The following is a 19,414-nucleotide window of genomic DNA, read 5'->3' as shown; positions in this document are numbered from 1 at the left end:
GAGCCGGCATACCTCGAACAACAGCTCACATCCACCTTCACGCCTCTGTGCTCAGCCAGAGCCCAGCCAATCCTGCACCTGCTCACTTGGCACGGATTTCAAGAGGGACTATGGATGCAAATCATGGGATTATATTGCAGCAGTAAGTGGATCTAAATCAAATCTTGTGGAGGAAATGAAAGTAGAAAAACAAGAATATTGTGTGTAAACACAATGGGGATCTATAGGGAAAATATTTTTTCTTTAATCATTCAATAATTTAAACAGTTATAAGTTATAAGTCTGTCAATTTTTTTGTTCACATAAACCAGAAAGCGTTCTTCTGACTTCAATACATTCACAGAGTAATGCTGACACCCTCTGGATGTGATAGTGAAGTGCAAATTATAAAATGTGGTCTGATCTCCCAAAACATCACTATATTTTTAGATTTAAATAAAATATGTTCCTGTTACCTGTACAAATACGATAACAAGTTAATTACGTGTAAAAACAGGAGCCTACTATATTCTATAGATCAGGTTTTAACCTTAGAATAGCACTTTAGTCCCACTCTTACGTTATGACTGTGAAAAAAACAACAATACCCTGTGACACATTTTTTCTTTTTTAATTACTTATTTTGCTTTTTGTATATTACTATGATTGTTCTGTTGGCAGTGATGTCGTATTAGGTCACTACCATGGTCACTACTTATACACTTTAGGCTACATATATTATTGTATGTTTCTTATTCTTGTGTTTATTGCAGAAACAATATTATCTGCCTTGGCAAAAGTTAAATTCATGATCAAGTCTAAAAGCAATTTGATCAGACAAAGCCTACTCTTAATAGAAAAAAGAGCCCTGCTTGAGCAAAAGTTATTCACCCAAAATGTTAAAAACACTTGCAGAGGACACGTTCAAAAATATACGAACCTTGCCCGTGCGGCTGCGTCATCCGCACGCGACGCTAGCTGTTTGTCGCGAGCGATGGGCGTCACTTCTTCGCGCACCAGTTCTTTGATTGTTTGTGTATCACCGATATCATCGCATTGAGTTATTCAACACGAGGCGAATCATAGCCAATTCAGGTAATCTATTAAATACAGTATGGTTCTTTTTGTCATGTTGACGGCTTGAGTTACATGTAGGTTAAGGGTTTTTGCGTTAGCAGACGGTGGTTAGCGGTGCTGCAGGATATAGTGGGAAATGGTGCAGTGGCAGTGCGGTGCATTGAAGGCTAGGAGTGAAGCTAAGGTTAGCTGCAGGAAGAACGCTGTTCTGTAAAATACTGCTAACCTATATCTGCTAGCACTGTAAATAAGGCTTCACAGTAACACATTCAGGGAGAACATGTCCGAACACGTGTCTCTCAGTGGCTTTTATCGCATTTAAGCAACACGTATAACCTGTAGCTGCTCCTGGTTCCTTTTTTCTTATAATTCGTCCACACAGCTCTCCACTTTGAATATAGTATAGTATTTGACCTAGTTTATGTGATTTTACTGTACTCAGTTTCTCACATAACTCTATTTTGTGTAAATATCTTCTTTATTTTGAACATTGTTTTTCAAATAGCTTTGTATATTCATTTTTTGCTACGTATTCTTCTCTCTGTGTCTTTGAATGCACCATTTACCAAAGTGAATTCCTCGTATGTGTTAACCTACTTGGTAACATAAAGGATTCCGACAAAAGCAAAAGCAAGGTGATGACAGTGAGAGTTTTCCTCCCTTAGTGTTTGACCCTGCAAAATAAAGTCAAGTTTTACAATGTGTAACGTTATAGAGTGTATATCTCGTGTATCTCACATTAGCCCAGAGATAACTCTATTCAGAACGTCATAGATCTGTAACGTTTACTCTCATGAGTTGTCAGAATAAATTGTCAGTGTTTATTTAATGGTTGGTTTGATGAGACATCTTGTCAAACTTTTACCATAGCAGAGTTTGAGTACATGGCTTTAGTCTGCATCTAATATTTCTATGCCGCCTGGTAGATTTGAACTGTAAACGGAACACACTGCTGATGTAGTTAAATGAACTCATTCATATTTTCACGAATGTTTCAGTGCCTTTTTAAAGATAAGATGGACCTTTATTGATCCCTGTAGTGAAGTTCAGGTGTTATAGCAGCAACAGAATAAGAGAGAAACACAGACATGAGAAAATACCAAGCGGCAAACTCTGGGGAACAGCCGGGACGCCAATACGGAAGTGCAACACACTGCATTTACATTACATTACATTACATTGCATTTAGCTGACGCTTTTATCCAAAGCGACTTACAATAAGTACATTCGACCAGGAAGATACAACCTTGAAGAAAACAGAATCATATAAGTACATCAGGTTTCATAGAGCCAAACATTTCAAGTGCTACTCAACTGGCTTTAGATAAGCCAGTCCTTTATTAGTATATAAGTGCTTTGTTAGTAATTATATCGCTCGAAGTGGAGTCAAAATAGTTCATACATGGGCCGCTAGGGACTGACTGCAGAAAGGAGCAATTTCCATAGACCCCCTTGTTAAAATGCCCAACTTTACAGCAGAAAGAAAACATGTTTCTACCCATGGATGCAATAAATATTATCGATATAGTTAGATTACACCTTCATAATTATGAATCTGTGAGTGAATTGTTTTCTAACACGACCCTTTTATTTATATTAGGTCTTAATGTTTTTGCATAAATTAGGGCGTGGTCACTTTGATGGACATGTACATGCCTCACTGTCGGCTAACAGCAACTTGTCCACTCTGCTAGGCTACAACCATAGAGGCTACAACGTTAGTTAGTCATAGTACTGTACTTGACCCTTTAGCTTTAGCCGTGTTCGTGGTGATTGTGCCTTTTAGGGAATATTGTTACCAATACCAGACAATTAAAATGTCGTGCTGTGCGCTTGAATGTACTAACAGAACTTCCAAGAAGTCTAAAATGATAATATTATACATGTTAACCCCGTTCGCAGGTATTTGTGTGCTTGGTAGCTTAGCTTGTTACTTATTAGCCAGCTAAGGACATAGCCCTTTATACATACATATACATTTTAGTTTATGATTCAGCCTTGGGTAAGACTTTTATAGTCTATGGCTATGACGCCCATAATGCTAAACGGGAGCAAATGTTAATAGGGGACCCAATTATCCCTGTGGTGGTCGCCGGAGCTAACGGAGCCGCAGAGGGCTAGCTCCAGCCGGCGTCNGTCCTTGCAGCTCAACAGTAACACAGATTGACCTCTTTAACCATGAAGCAGTACCCACAGAAGAGCCTGTGTACGTATTACTTTCTTAAGGCCCAGACACACCAAAGAACACGTCCCGAGAGAACACGACTGTGTTCGCCTCACGTCTCCTGCGTCTTGGCCATGTTTCGCACTGGAACACACCGCAAAGACTTCAGCCGACGGCCAAGTAGCACGTACAAACTGTGCATGCTTGAGTGGCAATAACTCTCCTTACCAGCAGGCGGCAGTAGTGTGTATTCGTCATTCAAAAGAGGCAACAACCGAAAGACAGACTGGGTGATAACCGAGAGAAGAAGAACCCACTGCGTGATATAAACAAACAACAAATAGCGTGTGCGCTGGTCTTCGGTTTCTTCATTCCACATCGCTATGATGAAAAATAAACTCTTGCATCCAGCTGTAACACTGACCAGGGGAACCCCCTGTGGCCCCCCTTAAAAAAAAAAAAGGTTACAATATTACGATTTATTGGAATTAAATCAGAGACCCATATGTACAGTGGAGATTAAACTCTTCATTACCTTATAAGCAAATACTGTTTATGTTTTTTAATTAAATTGTCACTTAAAGTTACTAAAACAAATACTCTAAAAAAACTACTGAAACAAAGGACTGTAACTTAATTTTACTAAAACAAATAGGCCTACCAATTTCTGTATTTTATGTTTATTTTACACAATTACTTTATACTATCTTTGTCTTTTTAACCCGCTTTTATTGTGCCCCCCCCCAAGTCAAATTGGTCTACAACCGCCACTGCTTACAGACATTTTCTGCCCATGTGTGCAGTCAGTCTGTGTGCACCTCTGCAGGTCACGTGACCAACCCAGAAACATAACTTATCCTCAGAAATGAATTCGAAACTTAAGTCGTGTTTATTGCGCTTATCGTATTGTTTCCCTTTCCTTACCCGAGTCATGCAGTGATTATACCCCCAACCGACGTGGTGCAATAGTCAGCAACGCGTTTTTTACCCCCCTGCCTACAACATAAATAAGCGAGCTGGAGATTTTACTGTAGACGCTACAGAAAGAACCTCTTCTCCTCAAAGCGGAAGAAACAACTGCGCGTTGGATAACACTTTTGCCGTTTCATTAAACAAGATCATCGTAACTATTTCTGATCGACAACGGGTTCCGTGCTTACTTAACTTATTTACGATATGATTAGTGAATTGGAATTGCTTTTAATTAACACGTGAGTATTTATTGGTCATTGCGAGGCTACCGGAGCACTAACGTTAAATTCTCTCTTTTTTTCACCGCCGCCTCTTACTCCTCCTATAGGTGAGATTCACAAGGCCATGTAAAGTAAGAGTGTGAGTCGTTGTTGCATGCACTTGTGATTCAACATAACACTGGAATTGGAGCATTTACCAGGCTTAATCTTTGCACTTCTAACTTGACCGTGGTCTCAGTGATGGACATCAGACTGTGTATTGGTGGTATTGTAATGTGCTTTCTGACATAACAGCATGAAGTGTAGGGCTGCTCAATTAATAGTATTTTAATCGCAATTACGATTATGTTTTGCAACGATTACGAAAACAACGTAATTGAAATAAAACGATAATTTTTTTATTATTATTATTACAATTTTATTTTTTTCAGTTTAATTATACTTAAAGTTCAGGGTAATCAACTGTTCAAAACATACTGTTCACATATTGCTTTCTCCAATAAATTGATGTTTTCAAAGTAAATGGATAATCGTTTTTAATAATCGTGATATCAATTATTGACCCAAATAATCGAGATTATGATTTTTGCCATAATCGAGCAGCCCTAATGAAGTGAGCAAAAGAGTTGATTCATCATTTGTCATATGGGTTGTCATCATACCCATGCGTCTCCTCCGGCTCATAACAGAGAGGAGCATAATGACAGTGGGTTCATATTTTTTTGTTTGTTATTTTGGCTGTCAACTGTTGCTTTGCATCAGGGTCAAGATGAGTCACCCCGAGCCACGTTTGGCCCCTGGGCTGCCGGCCCTGTCGGCCCCTATTACTGTGATGAACCAACACTATGTTGTTCTTTATTAATGTGGCGGTGTTCAGGCCAGCTCAGCTCTATGTGACAGACCGGTGATGCTGACTGGGCCAGGGGGATGAAATTGAAACTCAGTATTGTGTGTCTCCTTGTTGTCAGTCTCACTGATTTAGACATTATTGAGTCTTGTCAGATATGACACTTGAAGCTGAATCAATGTTTGTTGTTCAATAGCAGGATATTGGAATTCAGCACTATGCAGTTTGGGTTCTTCACTTTTGCTGAAAGTGTTCAGGTGTGTTTTAAGAGGAGGGGAAAACCTTGCTGTGCAAAATATGCTCCTCATAGTCAGGACTGTCAGCTGGCAACTACAAGGTTTTCTGTCCACAGCTTGTCACTGACAGGCTGCCCTTTACGTTCTTGTGTCCTTGAAACTGCCCTTTTCGTCTGCACCAGTGTCTCACTTTCCCTCTCTGCTATGGATCCAGGTCCAGCAATAATTTGTAAGGCCAGAAATAAAACAGAATAGTCACAAGAAGGTCTGAATTATTAATCACCATCCTTTCACCCTGGGATTATGTTTCAGTGTGGCTGGAAGAGACAGTTTGTCACCACTCGGTATCCTTGTACACTGACAGGAGCATAGTCTGGAGATATACACAGCAATGTTAACAGTTTTGATTTATTTGACAGCCTATCCTTTGCAGATAATTTAATTAGTTTTCAATTATACCCTGAAGTTCCATTGCCCACTGTTTTATAGTGTATTTTAAGAAGGCCAGACTTTAATTACGTGTCCTTGCTGGTATAGGTTCACTAACTTATCCAAGGACACTTAAGCAGGTTGCGGATTTGCCAGCGGGGCACACATTTGTGTATAATTGGTTGGAAAATAACTGTATCTGGCCTTAATGCAGCTGCTCATTTTTACATTGTTAAATTATTTTGTTCCCTTTGATAATCTCCTAACATTGACCTTTGTTTGTATTGCAGATGCTCTGCTGAAACTGGCCTTCCCTGACCTTCCACCAGGTCTGCTCTTTGTGCTAGAGGACGCACACTCTCACAGAATCTGCCCCACAAGCTGCACCGGCCCCCTTCACGCTCCACCCCTGCGCTATGAGCAGAGGTAGAGGAGGGCCCTACAGAGAACAGTACCACCGGCATCCTCCACCTGACTTCCAAGCTAAGGACAATAACTACAGGCCTGGCCCAGTCTCCTTTTACCCTAGAGCTGGCCCACCGCAGAGCCCATATTCGAGTTACTACAACAGCCCTCCTCGTCCTGTAGGGCCCACACAGCCGCCCCCAGCTCATCTCACCCCCCCTGCTCCCCCCTTATCAAAGCAAAATAAAGTCACCCCTAAACCAGACGTCCCTAACAGCTCACATTATCAGAATCAGAGCCCCAGTCCTTGTCCCAGTTCCTTTCAGTACCAACAAGCAGACTTTCTGAGAGGACACAGCTCTGAGGCGCCACAGTTCAGAGCCAATCTGCGTGGAGGAGGCGGAGTCACATCTGACAGGTGGCCTAATTGTTCATACCAGCCCCAGTCAGGTTACAACAGATACCCATACCCTAACAACAGCCCAAGAGGTAGAGGGGGGTACAGTCAGGATCAGAGGTCTGTATACCCAGGAGCCCCGAGAGGCACCCTAGGTCCTCGACACCCGAATCCTAACCAGTTGCAAGCGCAGAAGCACAACCAATACTCAAGGTGTGTTCAAGCAGACTCGTTGTGTGACGATTTACATAATCTATCCCTTCATCGAGAATCTCCCAAGAGAGGAGGAGAGAGGTTTGTCAGACATTCTGCATCGAGCAGCTCAGCAAGTTCAAGCTCGACAATCGCTCTAACTTCTGACATCCAGGACCAAGTTTACAGGGTTTTGGCTGCTTTGAAGCCGAACAACTGTATATGTGCAAAATTGTTGAGCAAACAACTGCGTCTGCCTAAAAAGATAGTGAACCAGGCTCTCTACTCTTTGGAGCGCTCTCAGAAAGTCTTGAAGCAAGGACTCCTCCCTCCCGAGTGGAGTCTTTACAGAGAGCCTCTCAGTGGCAAGGAAGATCACAATTATAAAGTACAAAGTTCACCTTCCCATCTGTGTGTTAGCCCAGGACACCCTGCAGATCGTGAAGTCAAGGTTGAGCTAAAAACAGACACAGAAGAAAGCAGGGGACAAGAAGAAGAAGAGGACTGTGACACAGAATCCATTTCTTCCTGCTCCTCCTCTTCAGAGTCATCTGAGTTTGAGCAATCCCTGTCACCAGCAAAAGGTCACCAGCAGGTGAAACATCCCCCCTGTGCTTCGAGTTCCCCTGTTCCCGAACTCGCACTTCCCGCAATGGCCGAGCAGAAAGATCAAATTCTGCAGTACCTCCTCACTGCAGGGGAGGCAAATGCTCTGCTCATATCCAAAAATCTGGGTCTTAGGAGTGCCAATCGGGTGAATCCCACCCTCTGCTCGCTGGAGAAACAAGGTGAAGTCATTAAGAACTCTGAAGTTACCCCTCACACCTGGGAGCTCTCCACCCACCGCAGAGAGAGGATGGAAAGGAGCATTAAAGCCGCCACGAGCCCTCGCAATGAGGGGGGTCAGATGGGGCAGGAACCCGGTAGAGGAGCAAAGGGAGAAGGCTCTGGTATTCTCCCTTCGTCTCGACTACTGCCAATCCCAGGCCTCGAACCCCAGCCACTCCCTGATGGTCACACTATCAAGGTGATTAATTTCATATAAATATACAATGATACACAAAACATAAGAGGCATGACTCATTGGCATACATTTTAATAACATAACTAAACAAAAAAAAATGGAATCTATTTGACCTGGATACATTACTTTATTGGCAGCCAACAATTCCTAGGTAATCAAAAGTGTTTCCCACCACGTGCAGCCTCTACAAAGTGATTTATAAGCAGTTTGACAGTGGGAAATAGCCTACACTTTAATTGCTGTTTACAGTCTTTATATTACGCTAACAAGACCGACAGTAGCATAATGTTTACTGGAAACAAATGTTAGGGCTTGCATGTAAACTACACGTTGTCCTTGGATGATGTGAAATGTCTGTTTACTTGATGAGTTGAGGTTACCAGCCTTGGAGGTCTACCTTGATTTTATTAACCCGTTACCTCTGCTTTCCCCTTTTTTAGCCTGAATCCTTCCTCACCCCATCTAAAGAGCTAGAGGCAAACGAAGGACAGTGGGCCACTGACGAGATCCCAGAATTCCTGAACGCCATCCGCAGAGAGACAGACGCTGGGAAACTACTAGCAGATCATGCGAATAGCTCTGTGGGAACTGTGGCTGTGTCGCTGGCTGCTCCACCTCCCCAGAACCTGTGGGCCAAACTGCAGGAGGTGAAGCTGAAGAACCCTGTCAGCGGCCTCATGGAGTACGCCCAGTATCTGGGACACACCTGTGAGTTCCAGCTCCTCGACCAGTCGGGACCCTCTCACGACCCAAGGTTCGCCACAAAAAATGATATGTATCATCATTGTCTTTTCAGTCATGTTGTAATATTAAAGACTAGCTAGGAATCAATCCAGGGTGCTGTTTATAGATCAGGTATTGAACAATTCACTTTAAATACAATGTATTTGTCAATGTCATTGTATCTGTAACATTCATCAAGTCACAGCAGGTCAACAACTTAGTTTCCAGTGCATCTCTTATTAAACATACCTAAATAGTTGCATGTAAACCTAACATTTGGGGTAACAAAATCCCCGTTGGAGTGATCTGTAACAGAACATGCTCTTAGTTGAGGTACCAGGAAAGTAAAAGTTAGATCAGGGCATCCCTAAATGTTACAAGGTTACAGACACGGGTGATGAAATGCTATCCGTCTTTTCATTGTGTGAAAGGCATCTTTTTGTTGATCTGCCCACATTTCTTACTTTCTGTAAAGCACCTGTTGACTCATTTATCGATTCAAAGTCTGTGGGAAATATACCAGCCTTAATGAAGACACATGATGTTGCCAATTAACAATGACAATTTATTTGTACAGGTCTTAGGAAGAAAAATTGGTGCTGCTCAATGAATCATGTATTGACGAATCACTGTGTCTAATCTTTGTAAATGTTCCCCCCCCTCCCACGTTCCCGTGCCAGATTTCGTATGCAGGTGCTGCTCAATGGAAGGCTGTTTCCTGTCGCAGAGGCGTCCAGTAAAAAGGTTGCCAAAAAGGACGCTGCTGCCACCACCCTGCAAATTCTGATCGCAGAGATGCAAGGAGGGCCGAGCACAGGAGGCGATGGAAATGCCGCCAATGTGGACCAGGTGATGGAAGTGCTCCCAGACCCCAGTGTAAGTTCTTCATTAAATGTGTGGAAAAAAGCTCCCATCAGCCATCTTAAGACCCCCATCAGCCATCTTAAGTCCCCCAAAGTTGCAATTTCAAATGTAACCAATTTGATATGTAAATGTTGTTTCGCTCAGCCTTAGTAGGTATAACTTCATTTAATGCTTCAAAGCAGACACTGTAAACAGCCGAGTACACATACACAAGTCAAGTTTTAGAAGATACGAAGGCTGACATGTTATCTGTGATTATGTCCAGCCCTGGTAGAAAATATATTTGTTGTCTCCCGCTGCATCCCAGGTGCCAGCTGAAGGCACAGGCGGTGGTTTTGGGACCACGAGTGTGGAAGGGATGGGGACGGTGGAAGCACCTCGACCGCCGCTGTCCCGCTCTCTGCCCGGTGGGAAGAATCCTGTGTCGGTCCTCATGGAGTACAGCCAGCGCAGCGAGAGCCCCATCGAGTTCATCATCACCGGGCAGGCCGGCCCACCCCATGACCCGAGGTACTGACCCTCTCCCCCTCCTCTGTGTCCATCCGTTTGGATTATCTTCTATCCAAAATGTCAGTACTGTAGTCAGCTGACAAACACACAACACTGTCTCAGTCTACTCTCTCTTTATTTATGACCTATCCCTTTAGGCAGCTGACTGGTAGATATAATGACAGCTTTTGTGTTCCTTGGGTCACTTTCTAAAAATGCTGCATGCATGACCACTTGTAAATGATAGCGTATACTCTGTTGTGTCTTCTTGTTTATCATTAAGGGCAGGCAAGTGTAACATAATAAATGATTTCTCTCCCTTTCTGTCTTTCCACTCATCCTAACCATCTGTGTCCAGGTTCATGTACAGGGTGAAGGTCGGAGAGAGCTTGTTTCTGGAGGCCTCAGCTCCGAGCAAGAAGGCAGCCCGCCAGCTGGCTGCAGAGGAGGCTGTGAAAGAGTTAATGGCTGACGGGAGACTGCAGCTCAACAAGGTGAGGACTCGGAGGCAGAGAATAAAGGAGGGAAGAGAAGGGCTTTGCACATCTTCAAAATGAGTATAATGTCTTTAGAAAACGAGCAGATCGCCCTGGAGGCTGAAATAAATTATTGTGTGGCCTCTGTCAGGCTGTTCTGCTCAATTTGCTCAATACTGTTCAAATCTCTCCTTCTCCCCTCTCCAGCCTCAGTTGCCCCTGGGCTCCTCCAGTGATAACGATGGCAGTGGGTCTGGGACTACATGTCCCTCTTTGCCCCCTCTGACTGCAGACGAGTTGCGAGCGGCTCACGAGGCAGGGGTCGGAGACCTCATTAACCACCTCAACAACAACGCAGTGTCGGGTCTTCTGGAGTACGCTAGAGCCCGGGGCTTTGCTGCTGAGATCCGACTGGTGGGCCAGTCCGGGCCCCCGCACGAGCCCAAGTATGTGTGAGCTGCATGAAAGCACAGATAACATGTACACACTAGACCAGAGGTGGCGCTAGACTTTTTCGCTGCCCGTCTTTTTGACGGACAGGATCGTAAACAATTTCTTCAAAATACATTATTACCCGTCGGTCTACTCTGTACACAACTCGGCGGGGGGGGGAAGCACGCTCCGGTGTTATGCCGTGTTATGCATGCCCACTGCACCTCACGGGAGCGCGCACAGCGTAAAGCAAAAAACTCCCAGACATTTCAATGATTTGTACGACAAAGTTAGGTTTGGAAACGATATCATTTCCTTTTTGGCGGGCATGCATAACACGGGATAACACCGGAGCCTCGCTACGGGGAAGCTTTGGCGCTGTTCCGAGTTTGTTCGAATCTGTCAAAAATGACGGACTGCTTTCAGATTTTTCCGTCATTGTTAAAAAAAAATCCGTCATAGGCGGAAAATGTTCGGTTAATGCGACCTCTGCACTAGACTAATCCTCTGACTGTCCGGGGAACCATGTTCTCGGGAAAATATGTTTCTTTGTGTCCCTGGAAAAAAGACATTTCTTTAAGAATGAAAAGTTTTGGAACATTATTGAAAGTCATTTTCCGCTAACAACACTTTTTCTCTGCTCGTGTTCCCTTGGGACCTTTTTGTTCTTAAAGTGATTGAGAAAAACTATTAAATCCTCCTTCTCTTTGCACCTGCTCAGGTTCACATATCAGGCTAAACTGGGCGGACGCTGGTTCCCTCCAGTGTGTGCGTCCAACAAGAAGCAGGGAAAACAGGAAGCAGCAGATGCCGCTCTACGGGTTCTGATTGGAGAAGCCGAGAGGGCAGCCCGCACCGGGGAGCTAATCCCAGCTGAGGTACTGACTTCTTAATGGTTCACATTTTCTGTCATGAAACATTAGCCTTCTCTGGCTCAACGTGGGGATTACGCAGAGCATAATGGAGTTACAGTCAACACCTGCATGTAATTGGTTAACCATCTCACCTTGGCAAATCACACATAAAAAATAACATCTGCCCACTCAGACTAACATGTGACCTCAGTTAGAACATAAGGAGTCTTAAGTTAACTACACCCTGAGACTATTCTACCCCACACCTTGGTGGCTTCAGAGTAACTGAATCACTTCATCGCTTTGTAGCATAAAAGGTAGTGAATTTGATATGACACAATATAAACATTACACACATTTGGAAAGCTTTTAATAACTTGCTATTGTAGTTTTCCTGAGATGTTTCATTGAATTTCACAGCCATAAATACTTCAGACGTACCAAATATTAAATAATCCTCATTTCCTTTTTGATTTTGTTTGCACCCCTCTCTCTAGCTCCCAGTGAGTGGCAGCACTTTGCACGACCAGATAGCGATGTTGAGTCACCAGCGCTTCAACGCCCTGACCACACGTATCCAGCACAGCCTTCTGGGACGCAAGATTCTCGCCACCATCGTCATGAGGCGGGGGGAGGGCCTGGGGACCGTTGTCAGCCTGGGAACTGGTACACCCGTCAACTTTTGCCTGCATTTTTCCTTGATGTGAAGACGTTTTATAGAACTCTGTGCTTAGAGGCATATACTGTCAGAAAGCAGAACTAGGTCACTGCTGACCAAGAGACGTTGCATTGGTTCATGCTCTGACATTGAATATGTTTCTATTGTTTTGTTTTTCTGTCAGGAAATCGCTGTGTCAAAGGGGAGGAGCTGAGCCTTAAAGGGGACACTGTCAACGATTGCCACGCCGAGATCATCTCCAGAAGGGGATTCGTTCGGTAGAAATAGATCTTGCTTTTTATTTTAATTATCCCCCCTATTGTGAAAAAAGACCCACCCAGTCTGCAGGACGTTATTTAAAAGTCTAACTTTCTGTTTCCTTTCTCCTCAGGTTTCTGTACATTGAACTGATCAAGCACTACGACGGCACAGACGACAGCATATTTGAGCAAGCGGAGGACAACAAACTTCGAATCAAATCTGACATCACCTTCCACCTCTACATCAGGTCAGATGTTTTCTTTCTCCTTTCTCCCTTCCCTCCACCACGTTCTTCTCCTGTTCCCATTCCCATCATATCCATCATTCTGATTTATCGTTGTTGAATGTTTGGATCAATGTTGACCTCCTCATTTCAATACCTCATGTCTCGTCTTTCTCTCTCGTCCACAGCACGGCACCTTGCGGGGACGGCGCTCTGTTTGACAAGTCATGCAGTGAGTCAGGGGACGACGTTGAGGGTCATCAGCCTCTCTTTGAGAATGCTAAGCAGGGCAAGCTCCGCACCAAAGTGGAGAACGGTGAGAGATGAGACGGACACACATCTGGCACTCACAAAAATGTATCAGTGCCACGCTTCGATTTAAAGGGGACCTATCATGCGAAATACACTTTTTGATGTCTTTTATACATAAATATGTGTCCCCCGGTGTGTCAGGGTACTCAAGTGTCAGAAAACAAAACCCCCCTCTCTTTTCCTCCGTACACAAATCTCTAAAAACGGGGGTACAACAGAGCTGATCCAGATATTGGACATGTGGACCCACGGCACTATCAGAAACAATGCCCGACTGTTTTGGACGTAATATGGTCTTTGTTTACATTAGCAAGCATCGCTAACACTCAGAGCTAAGCTGTACTGGAGGGAGGGATATGAGGGATGTCTAAAATGCAAGATCTGTTTGGTATTTTCAGCAAAACCCATCATAGACATGTTTTTTATATATTTGTATATATCTGAGAGCCATAATATATGCCTAAAAATAGCATGATAGGAGACCTTTTTAAATGATTCCCCTCACTGGTGTGGAAGCAAGACCTGTGACCCCCGTATGTGTGTTGTCTCTTGACCCAGGCGAGGGCACCATCCCGGTGGAGTCCAGTGCCATCGTCCCCACCTGGGACGGCATCCAGCACGGCGAGAGGCTGCGCACCATGAGCTGCAGCGATAAGATCCTGCGCTGGAACGTGCTGGGCCTCCAGGGGTCGCTGCTCACCCATTTCCTGCATCCCATCTACCTGAAGTCCATCACGCTAGGTAAAACATGGTGTTCTGATAAGGAACAGATCATGTGACATACGAGAGGTGACATCAGTGAAATTCAGTGACTTTTACATTGCTTGTCTCAATTTTCCATCAGGCTATCTGTACAGCCACGGGCACCTCACTCGTGCTGTCTGCTGTCGGCTGTCCAGAGACGGGGAGGCGTTCACCCAGAGCCTCCCCCCCCCCTTCATGCTGAATCACCCAGAGGTAAGTAGCTTTGTAGATTGTTGGCAACATCAAATGTTATCATCTTGCAATATACTAATTTATATAAATAGTTATCGCCGCAATAAACCGTATTTAATTTTGTCTTAATTTACATGATTTAATTTCATATTCTGTTCTTTTACACATCCCATATTCTATTGACATGTGTATAGACTTTTTGCACTATTTAGTATTTTATTGTATATGTTGCATTGTTGAGGAGCTCAGGTCAGAAGAATGTCATTGCCATTTCTACAGCTTTGTGCTTATGACAATAACACCTTTGAATCTTGTGGACATTAATCAGGGGTATTGAGGTCATTGTCAAAAAATACTGAATTAAGCTGCCTTCACTCCTATCTGTTCCTGTTTCTTCATTGCTCATCTTCTTTACATTTGGCTCATCCATCAATTAACAAAGCGCAGGTAGGTCACTCCAATGCCGCTGGGCGAATTGTGGAGAGATACAGGAGCTGGCAACGAGGCACACTTCAGCTGGTTCCTTTTTTCCTGAACACTTCCTTGGCTTTCATTCACATATTAGTGAAATTGGTTTAATCTACTGTTTCTAATTGAGGCAGCCGTCACACTAACACATGCATTCTACCACTTATTTAGCAGCTCTGTTTGCTGACTTGCACCAAGGGCTAAATTAGCTTGATTGAAATAGATGCTCTCTTCCTTTCCCTTCTCCCTCTCCTCCTGTAGGTCGGCAGAGTGAGTGTGTACGACTCCACGCGGCACACAGGCAAGACCAAGGAGTCCAGTGTGAACTGGAGCTATCCGGACCAGCACAGTGTGGAGGTGCTGGACGGCACCAAAGGCAAACTGGACGGGTATGTATCTCCCGACGGCACATTTTTCTTAACGAATAGCTTTGGATTGTTGTCATGGTGAGTTACTATCAACGTAACGACCTTACTATTTAGGAAGCGTCGTGGTGCTATTAACGTTTTTTTTTTCTTAACAACTTTATTAACCTTCAACAGATTCAAGTCAATTCTTAACCCAAGCAGAGATGGATTTACCCAGACGCTCAGTGTGCCTCCAAAACGATTTCCAAAAATGTGATTATTTTTTTTTCGTGTATAAGTTATTGCTCACGGTGGAATTGATACAAAGAACATATCATTGTGAAGACATATCCCTGGGATTGTGTTTGTTTGAACATGTATTATCTGTACTGTATCAGTTTAAATTGGGTTTGCACTCATATATAAAGAAATATAAGATGTGGTTATAATAATTATTATAAATTACGCTTAACAAAACAAACGTGAGAGAACCCTTGGCAACAATGTTTTTTATTTTAAATATCCTCAAATGCTCTGCTGTATTTTAGTAAAAGCTAAGTAACCACAAGCTTCATTCCTTTTGAATGGCCCAAAACAGTGAGCAGCAGGCAGTTAAACCAGCTAAATAAGAAGCAGTTGTGCCAGTTTTCTTTGTTTGATGAACTCTTTCACTGAACATCCCTCTATTGTCTCCTCTCCAGCAACAAGCTGAGCGTGTCTAGGGTCTCCAAGTCCAACCTGTTCTGTCTGTTCCGCTCTGTGTGCCAGAAGAGCGGCCGCACTGAGCTCCTCTCCCTGCCCTCCTACTCCCAGGCCAAGATGTCTGCCACGTCCTTCCAGCTAGCCAAGGATCTTTTCTTCCGCGCTCTCAGCAGCCACGGTTACGGCGCGTGGATCGGCAAGCCGCTCGAAGAGAAGAGCTTTGACTCCGGCGAGGAGAACGCGAACAATGGATCGAGTTTACCTTTTGGGTTCGGCAGCAGTAGAAACGGAGGAGCAATGGAGATCAAGCAAGAGGAGATGAAGCAAGACGTGGCGGTGATGAGCGCATCATAAAGGGGGAAACATAAATATATGGGGGGGCGGCGGGGGGGAGCACAGGGCAGGGGCAGATTGGAAGGGTGGGATCGGAGGAAAAAGGGACAATCAAATGTAGCCAGCAGAAGATACAGTCCTGTATCCTCTGATGGAACATGGTGAGAGTCTGTAGAGCAGAGCGATGGAAAGTGACATGAAGGGGAGCAAGATGTCATTGGCTGAAGGATGGGGAGGTCATAGAAGAAAGACACACCTCTCCAGACATCCACGGGGTGTACAGAATACTGTCAACACTACATACAAAAAAAAGATTAGTTAAAAGTCAGTAAATCACCGTGGTAAACACTGCAACAAATCTGGGTTGTATTATTGCATACTGTTTATACTTGTGGGTTAAGTTGTAATTTTTGTTTTGTCATTGTAGTGTTTGGCATATGCTGCCATTGTTTTTCCACCGTTCTACTTGAGATATAAACTCATTTTAGCAGGGTCTTTGACTGTTGCAATTGCAGTATTGACCCAGATAATTTGGCCTCTTGAGACCCTGGTTTGTTGTCTAATTTGGCCACGAGAGCTCAAGTAGTTGACAAGTGCTGCTAATTGGCATTCAACGTAATATGACCCACCTTTGTAGTAGTGTTTGTAATTGTGATGACATTCATTATGAGTTTGAAGTATTCTGTCATGGAGTGCTTGTTATATTTTCGGCTCTCTATGTTTTGCTGCATGGAAATACAAACAGCTGTTTCTAGAACCGAGAGCAGACACATCGGGATGCCCTCAGCAGGAATGTTGATTTTTGAAAATTGCACTCATCCTAGATAGATGTCACGAGTAAACTTGCAAATGAGTCCATGCTCTGCACAGTCCCAGCTCGTTATGTACATAAGAAGACTTTCGCTTTGATCAGTGGCGAAGTAAATATTTACTCACTAACAACAACTCTCGATCCAGCAGGCCCCTTTAAGTCACATTTGAACTTGCCGTACACCCTGCATCTATCCACATGTCGTTGCATTGTCTCCATTAGCGTAGCGTAGGTCAGCGCGCCCCTTTGATCAGTCCTATGATTTCTCTGTGCTTATAAAGAATAACTGATGTCACGACCTCTAAGAAGTACAATATCTCTGTTGTTATTGCTTTTGTGATTTTTTAAGTGTTTTTCCTTTTTTTAATATTTTCTTCACTTCTGGCAAAATACTCATCAGTAACTGGCCATGCTAGCAAAAGGCTACCAAAAGGCTTTTAGGCTGGCTTTAGCATGGCCGGTTGTTGAGGACGGCTGGGTGAGGACAGTGTTGTTGTCTAAGCAGAGTGTGGTGGTGTTTTTGTTTTATGTAGATCGAAGGTGCAATATATACATCAGGTATATACAAATACATTTACACAGAGATGTTACAGTGGGGGACAAAAGCCTGAGTCCAGTTCAGGGAACTTGTTTTTTGAAAACAAACAAAGTCAAATACTTAATTTCTCCAAATATTGCATGATGTTTTTATAATAAATGCAGGTAGTTTAAGGATTTTATATTAATCTTTTATTTTCTTTTTTTACAATTTTGAGAATCTACATTACCTGAGATGTGCTTTGATATCTTGATGTTTAATGTATTTAAATCAGAAGCTTTGAGAGAACAACACTTGTATACGTTTTGTAGTTTTCATTTACATGTACAGTTCTCGGTAGTGGACTCAGACTTTTGGACCCCACTGTATTTGAAATTGATCTTAAAGTATAAAACTGTAAATATGTCTGTGTGTATGTATATGTATACGTTTAATGTATATATTTTGTAAATCATCTGCAATTGCTTTTCTATATTTCGTTCCTGATGTTTGAACTAAACTGCAATGAAATGTGCTGTTTTTTTACCAATGATGTTTGGAAAGTTACGAAAAATTAAAATTAGTAGCAAGGATTGATGCTTTTCTGGTGCTTTATTTATCGCCTACTTTCTTCTCCAGAGCAGTACTTCCCCCTCTTTGAGTAGTCTGAATTAAATGGGCTCTGACATCTTGGGGGGGGATTGTGTCAGAGCTGCTGTTGACTTTTATTAAGGGGACTGAAAATGTGTCTGCTCCGGACTCCTCATCCAAGGCAAAGTTTGGGCTAACATTGATGCAGAAACGAACATTGGAAAGACGTTTTCTAGACTGAAAGTTTGAGTGTCCAATGAGAAGCTAACTCTTCTACAACAGGGGCTGCTTTCCTCAGGGTGGCGTTTAGATCCAGTCTTTCCTCAGATTCTGTTGCAATGCTCCAAAGGATCAGCAGATGGAAACATGTCCTCACCTCAGGGCAGGATGCTGGGTGGATGACGGGGCTACATGGATCCAGCCCCGGGTGATATTCATAGTGGATGCGTGACAAAATCTGTGTAGAATTCCTTATCAAGATCTTTTCAGTGCTAACATTAATTGAATTTGATCTATAGGCATTACAGTATATTTTGTGGACTCCTTTAAATAATTACAATACACATTGTTGTCCTTATGCTTTAACTTTCAGGAGTATGGTTATGTTCCTGTAATTGCTTGAACACATTTCTTGTTTTTTTCTTGTTTAGATATTTAAAACCAAGGATAATTAACCTACTATGAAAATCTTTAGATTAGTGACATTTTCGACCTTGGTGGGAGAAGTAGTAATAGCACAGTGTAGCCATACTCTGTTACAAGTCAAAGTCCTGCTTTTGAAATGTTACTTAAGTAAAAGTCCAAGGGTATTAACATATCAACTTGCCATTTCATAATGATTAACATTATATTATTGGATTATAATTACTGTTTTAATGTGTCCATCACTTTAATGTTGTAGCTGTTATGGAGCTTTTTTTAATTACATTACACAACACTGGGTACTTAAACCTTTCATAATACATCATGTATTAGTATTGTTTTATGATATGTTATATTTTTGTATTAATCTGAATCTGTCAAGTAGTTGTGTTGTATAAAGTATTCCCTGTGAGATAAAGCAAAGTAGAAGTATAAAGTAAAGGGAAATGTAAAAACTAAACTCAGAACTAAAGTACGCATATCCTAAAATTGCACCTTAGCATAAAGTATTTTATTAAATGTACTATCCACCTCTATTTTTTGTTAGGGCAGTAGTATGTTTCGACTCAACTTTGCAAATGAAAACAACTAGAGATAGATAAAGATAAACAAATGAGTAAAAGACCAAGGGGGAGTAATAGTAAGCATGTGATATACAAACGTAAAGCGGATAATGGCAATATGATCAACATCAAAAGGGAATTATTGAAGGATAAATGTATTTTCTTGGTTAATTCTTTCAGAGATTTTAATGATTTGCTGTTAAACCATTATACCAGATAATACTCATTCTCTCTCTCAGCAGTGTCTATATGTGATACAAGAACACTGA

At 42.7% G+C, this 19,414-nt stretch overlaps 1 protein-coding gene across 5 annotated transcripts; it reads left to right on the top strand.

Moving 5' to 3' along the window:
- The first annotated feature begins 52 nt into the window (after positions 1-52).
- Positions 53-17,944, top strand: adar (adenosine deaminase RNA specific). Of its 5 annotated transcripts, none has more exons than XM_010786675.1 (17): positions 53-142; positions 6,216-7,946; positions 8,384-8,697; positions 9,347-9,542; positions 9,838-10,040; positions 10,378-10,513; positions 10,703-10,941; positions 11,649-11,805; positions 12,279-12,447; positions 12,624-12,717; positions 12,831-12,947; positions 13,112-13,239; positions 13,794-13,976; positions 14,080-14,192; positions 14,901-15,028; positions 15,182-15,259; positions 15,688-17,944. In XM_010786675.1, the coding sequence occupies exons 2-17, from the start codon at positions 6,342-6,344 to the stop codon at positions 16,040-16,042; spliced, it is 4,215 nt and encodes a 1,404-aa protein (XP_010784977.1). In that variant the 5' UTR covers positions 53-142; positions 6,216-6,341; the 3' UTR covers positions 16,043-17,944. The 5 variants fall into 5 exon arrangements, with proteins under 5 accessions (XP_010784977.1, XP_010784973.1, XP_010784978.1 ...); XM_010786671.1 differs by lacking the exon at positions 53-142 and adding an exon at positions 954-1,074; XM_010786674.1 differs by lacking the exon at positions 53-142 and adding an exon at positions 4,088-4,431.
- Positions 17,945-19,414: the final 1,470 nt, after the last annotated feature.

Source organism: Notothenia coriiceps, unplaced genomic scaffold (genome assembly GCF_000735185.1).
Source record: "Notothenia coriiceps isolate Sejong01 unplaced genomic scaffold, NC01 NC01_scaffold00029437, whole genome shotgun sequence".
In the NCBI taxonomy this organism is placed as follows: domain Eukaryota; kingdom Metazoa; phylum Chordata; class Actinopteri; order Perciformes; family Nototheniidae; genus Notothenia; species Notothenia coriiceps.
Note: the sequence above shows the minus strand (reverse complement) of the source record. Positions and strands in the feature narration are given on the sequence as shown.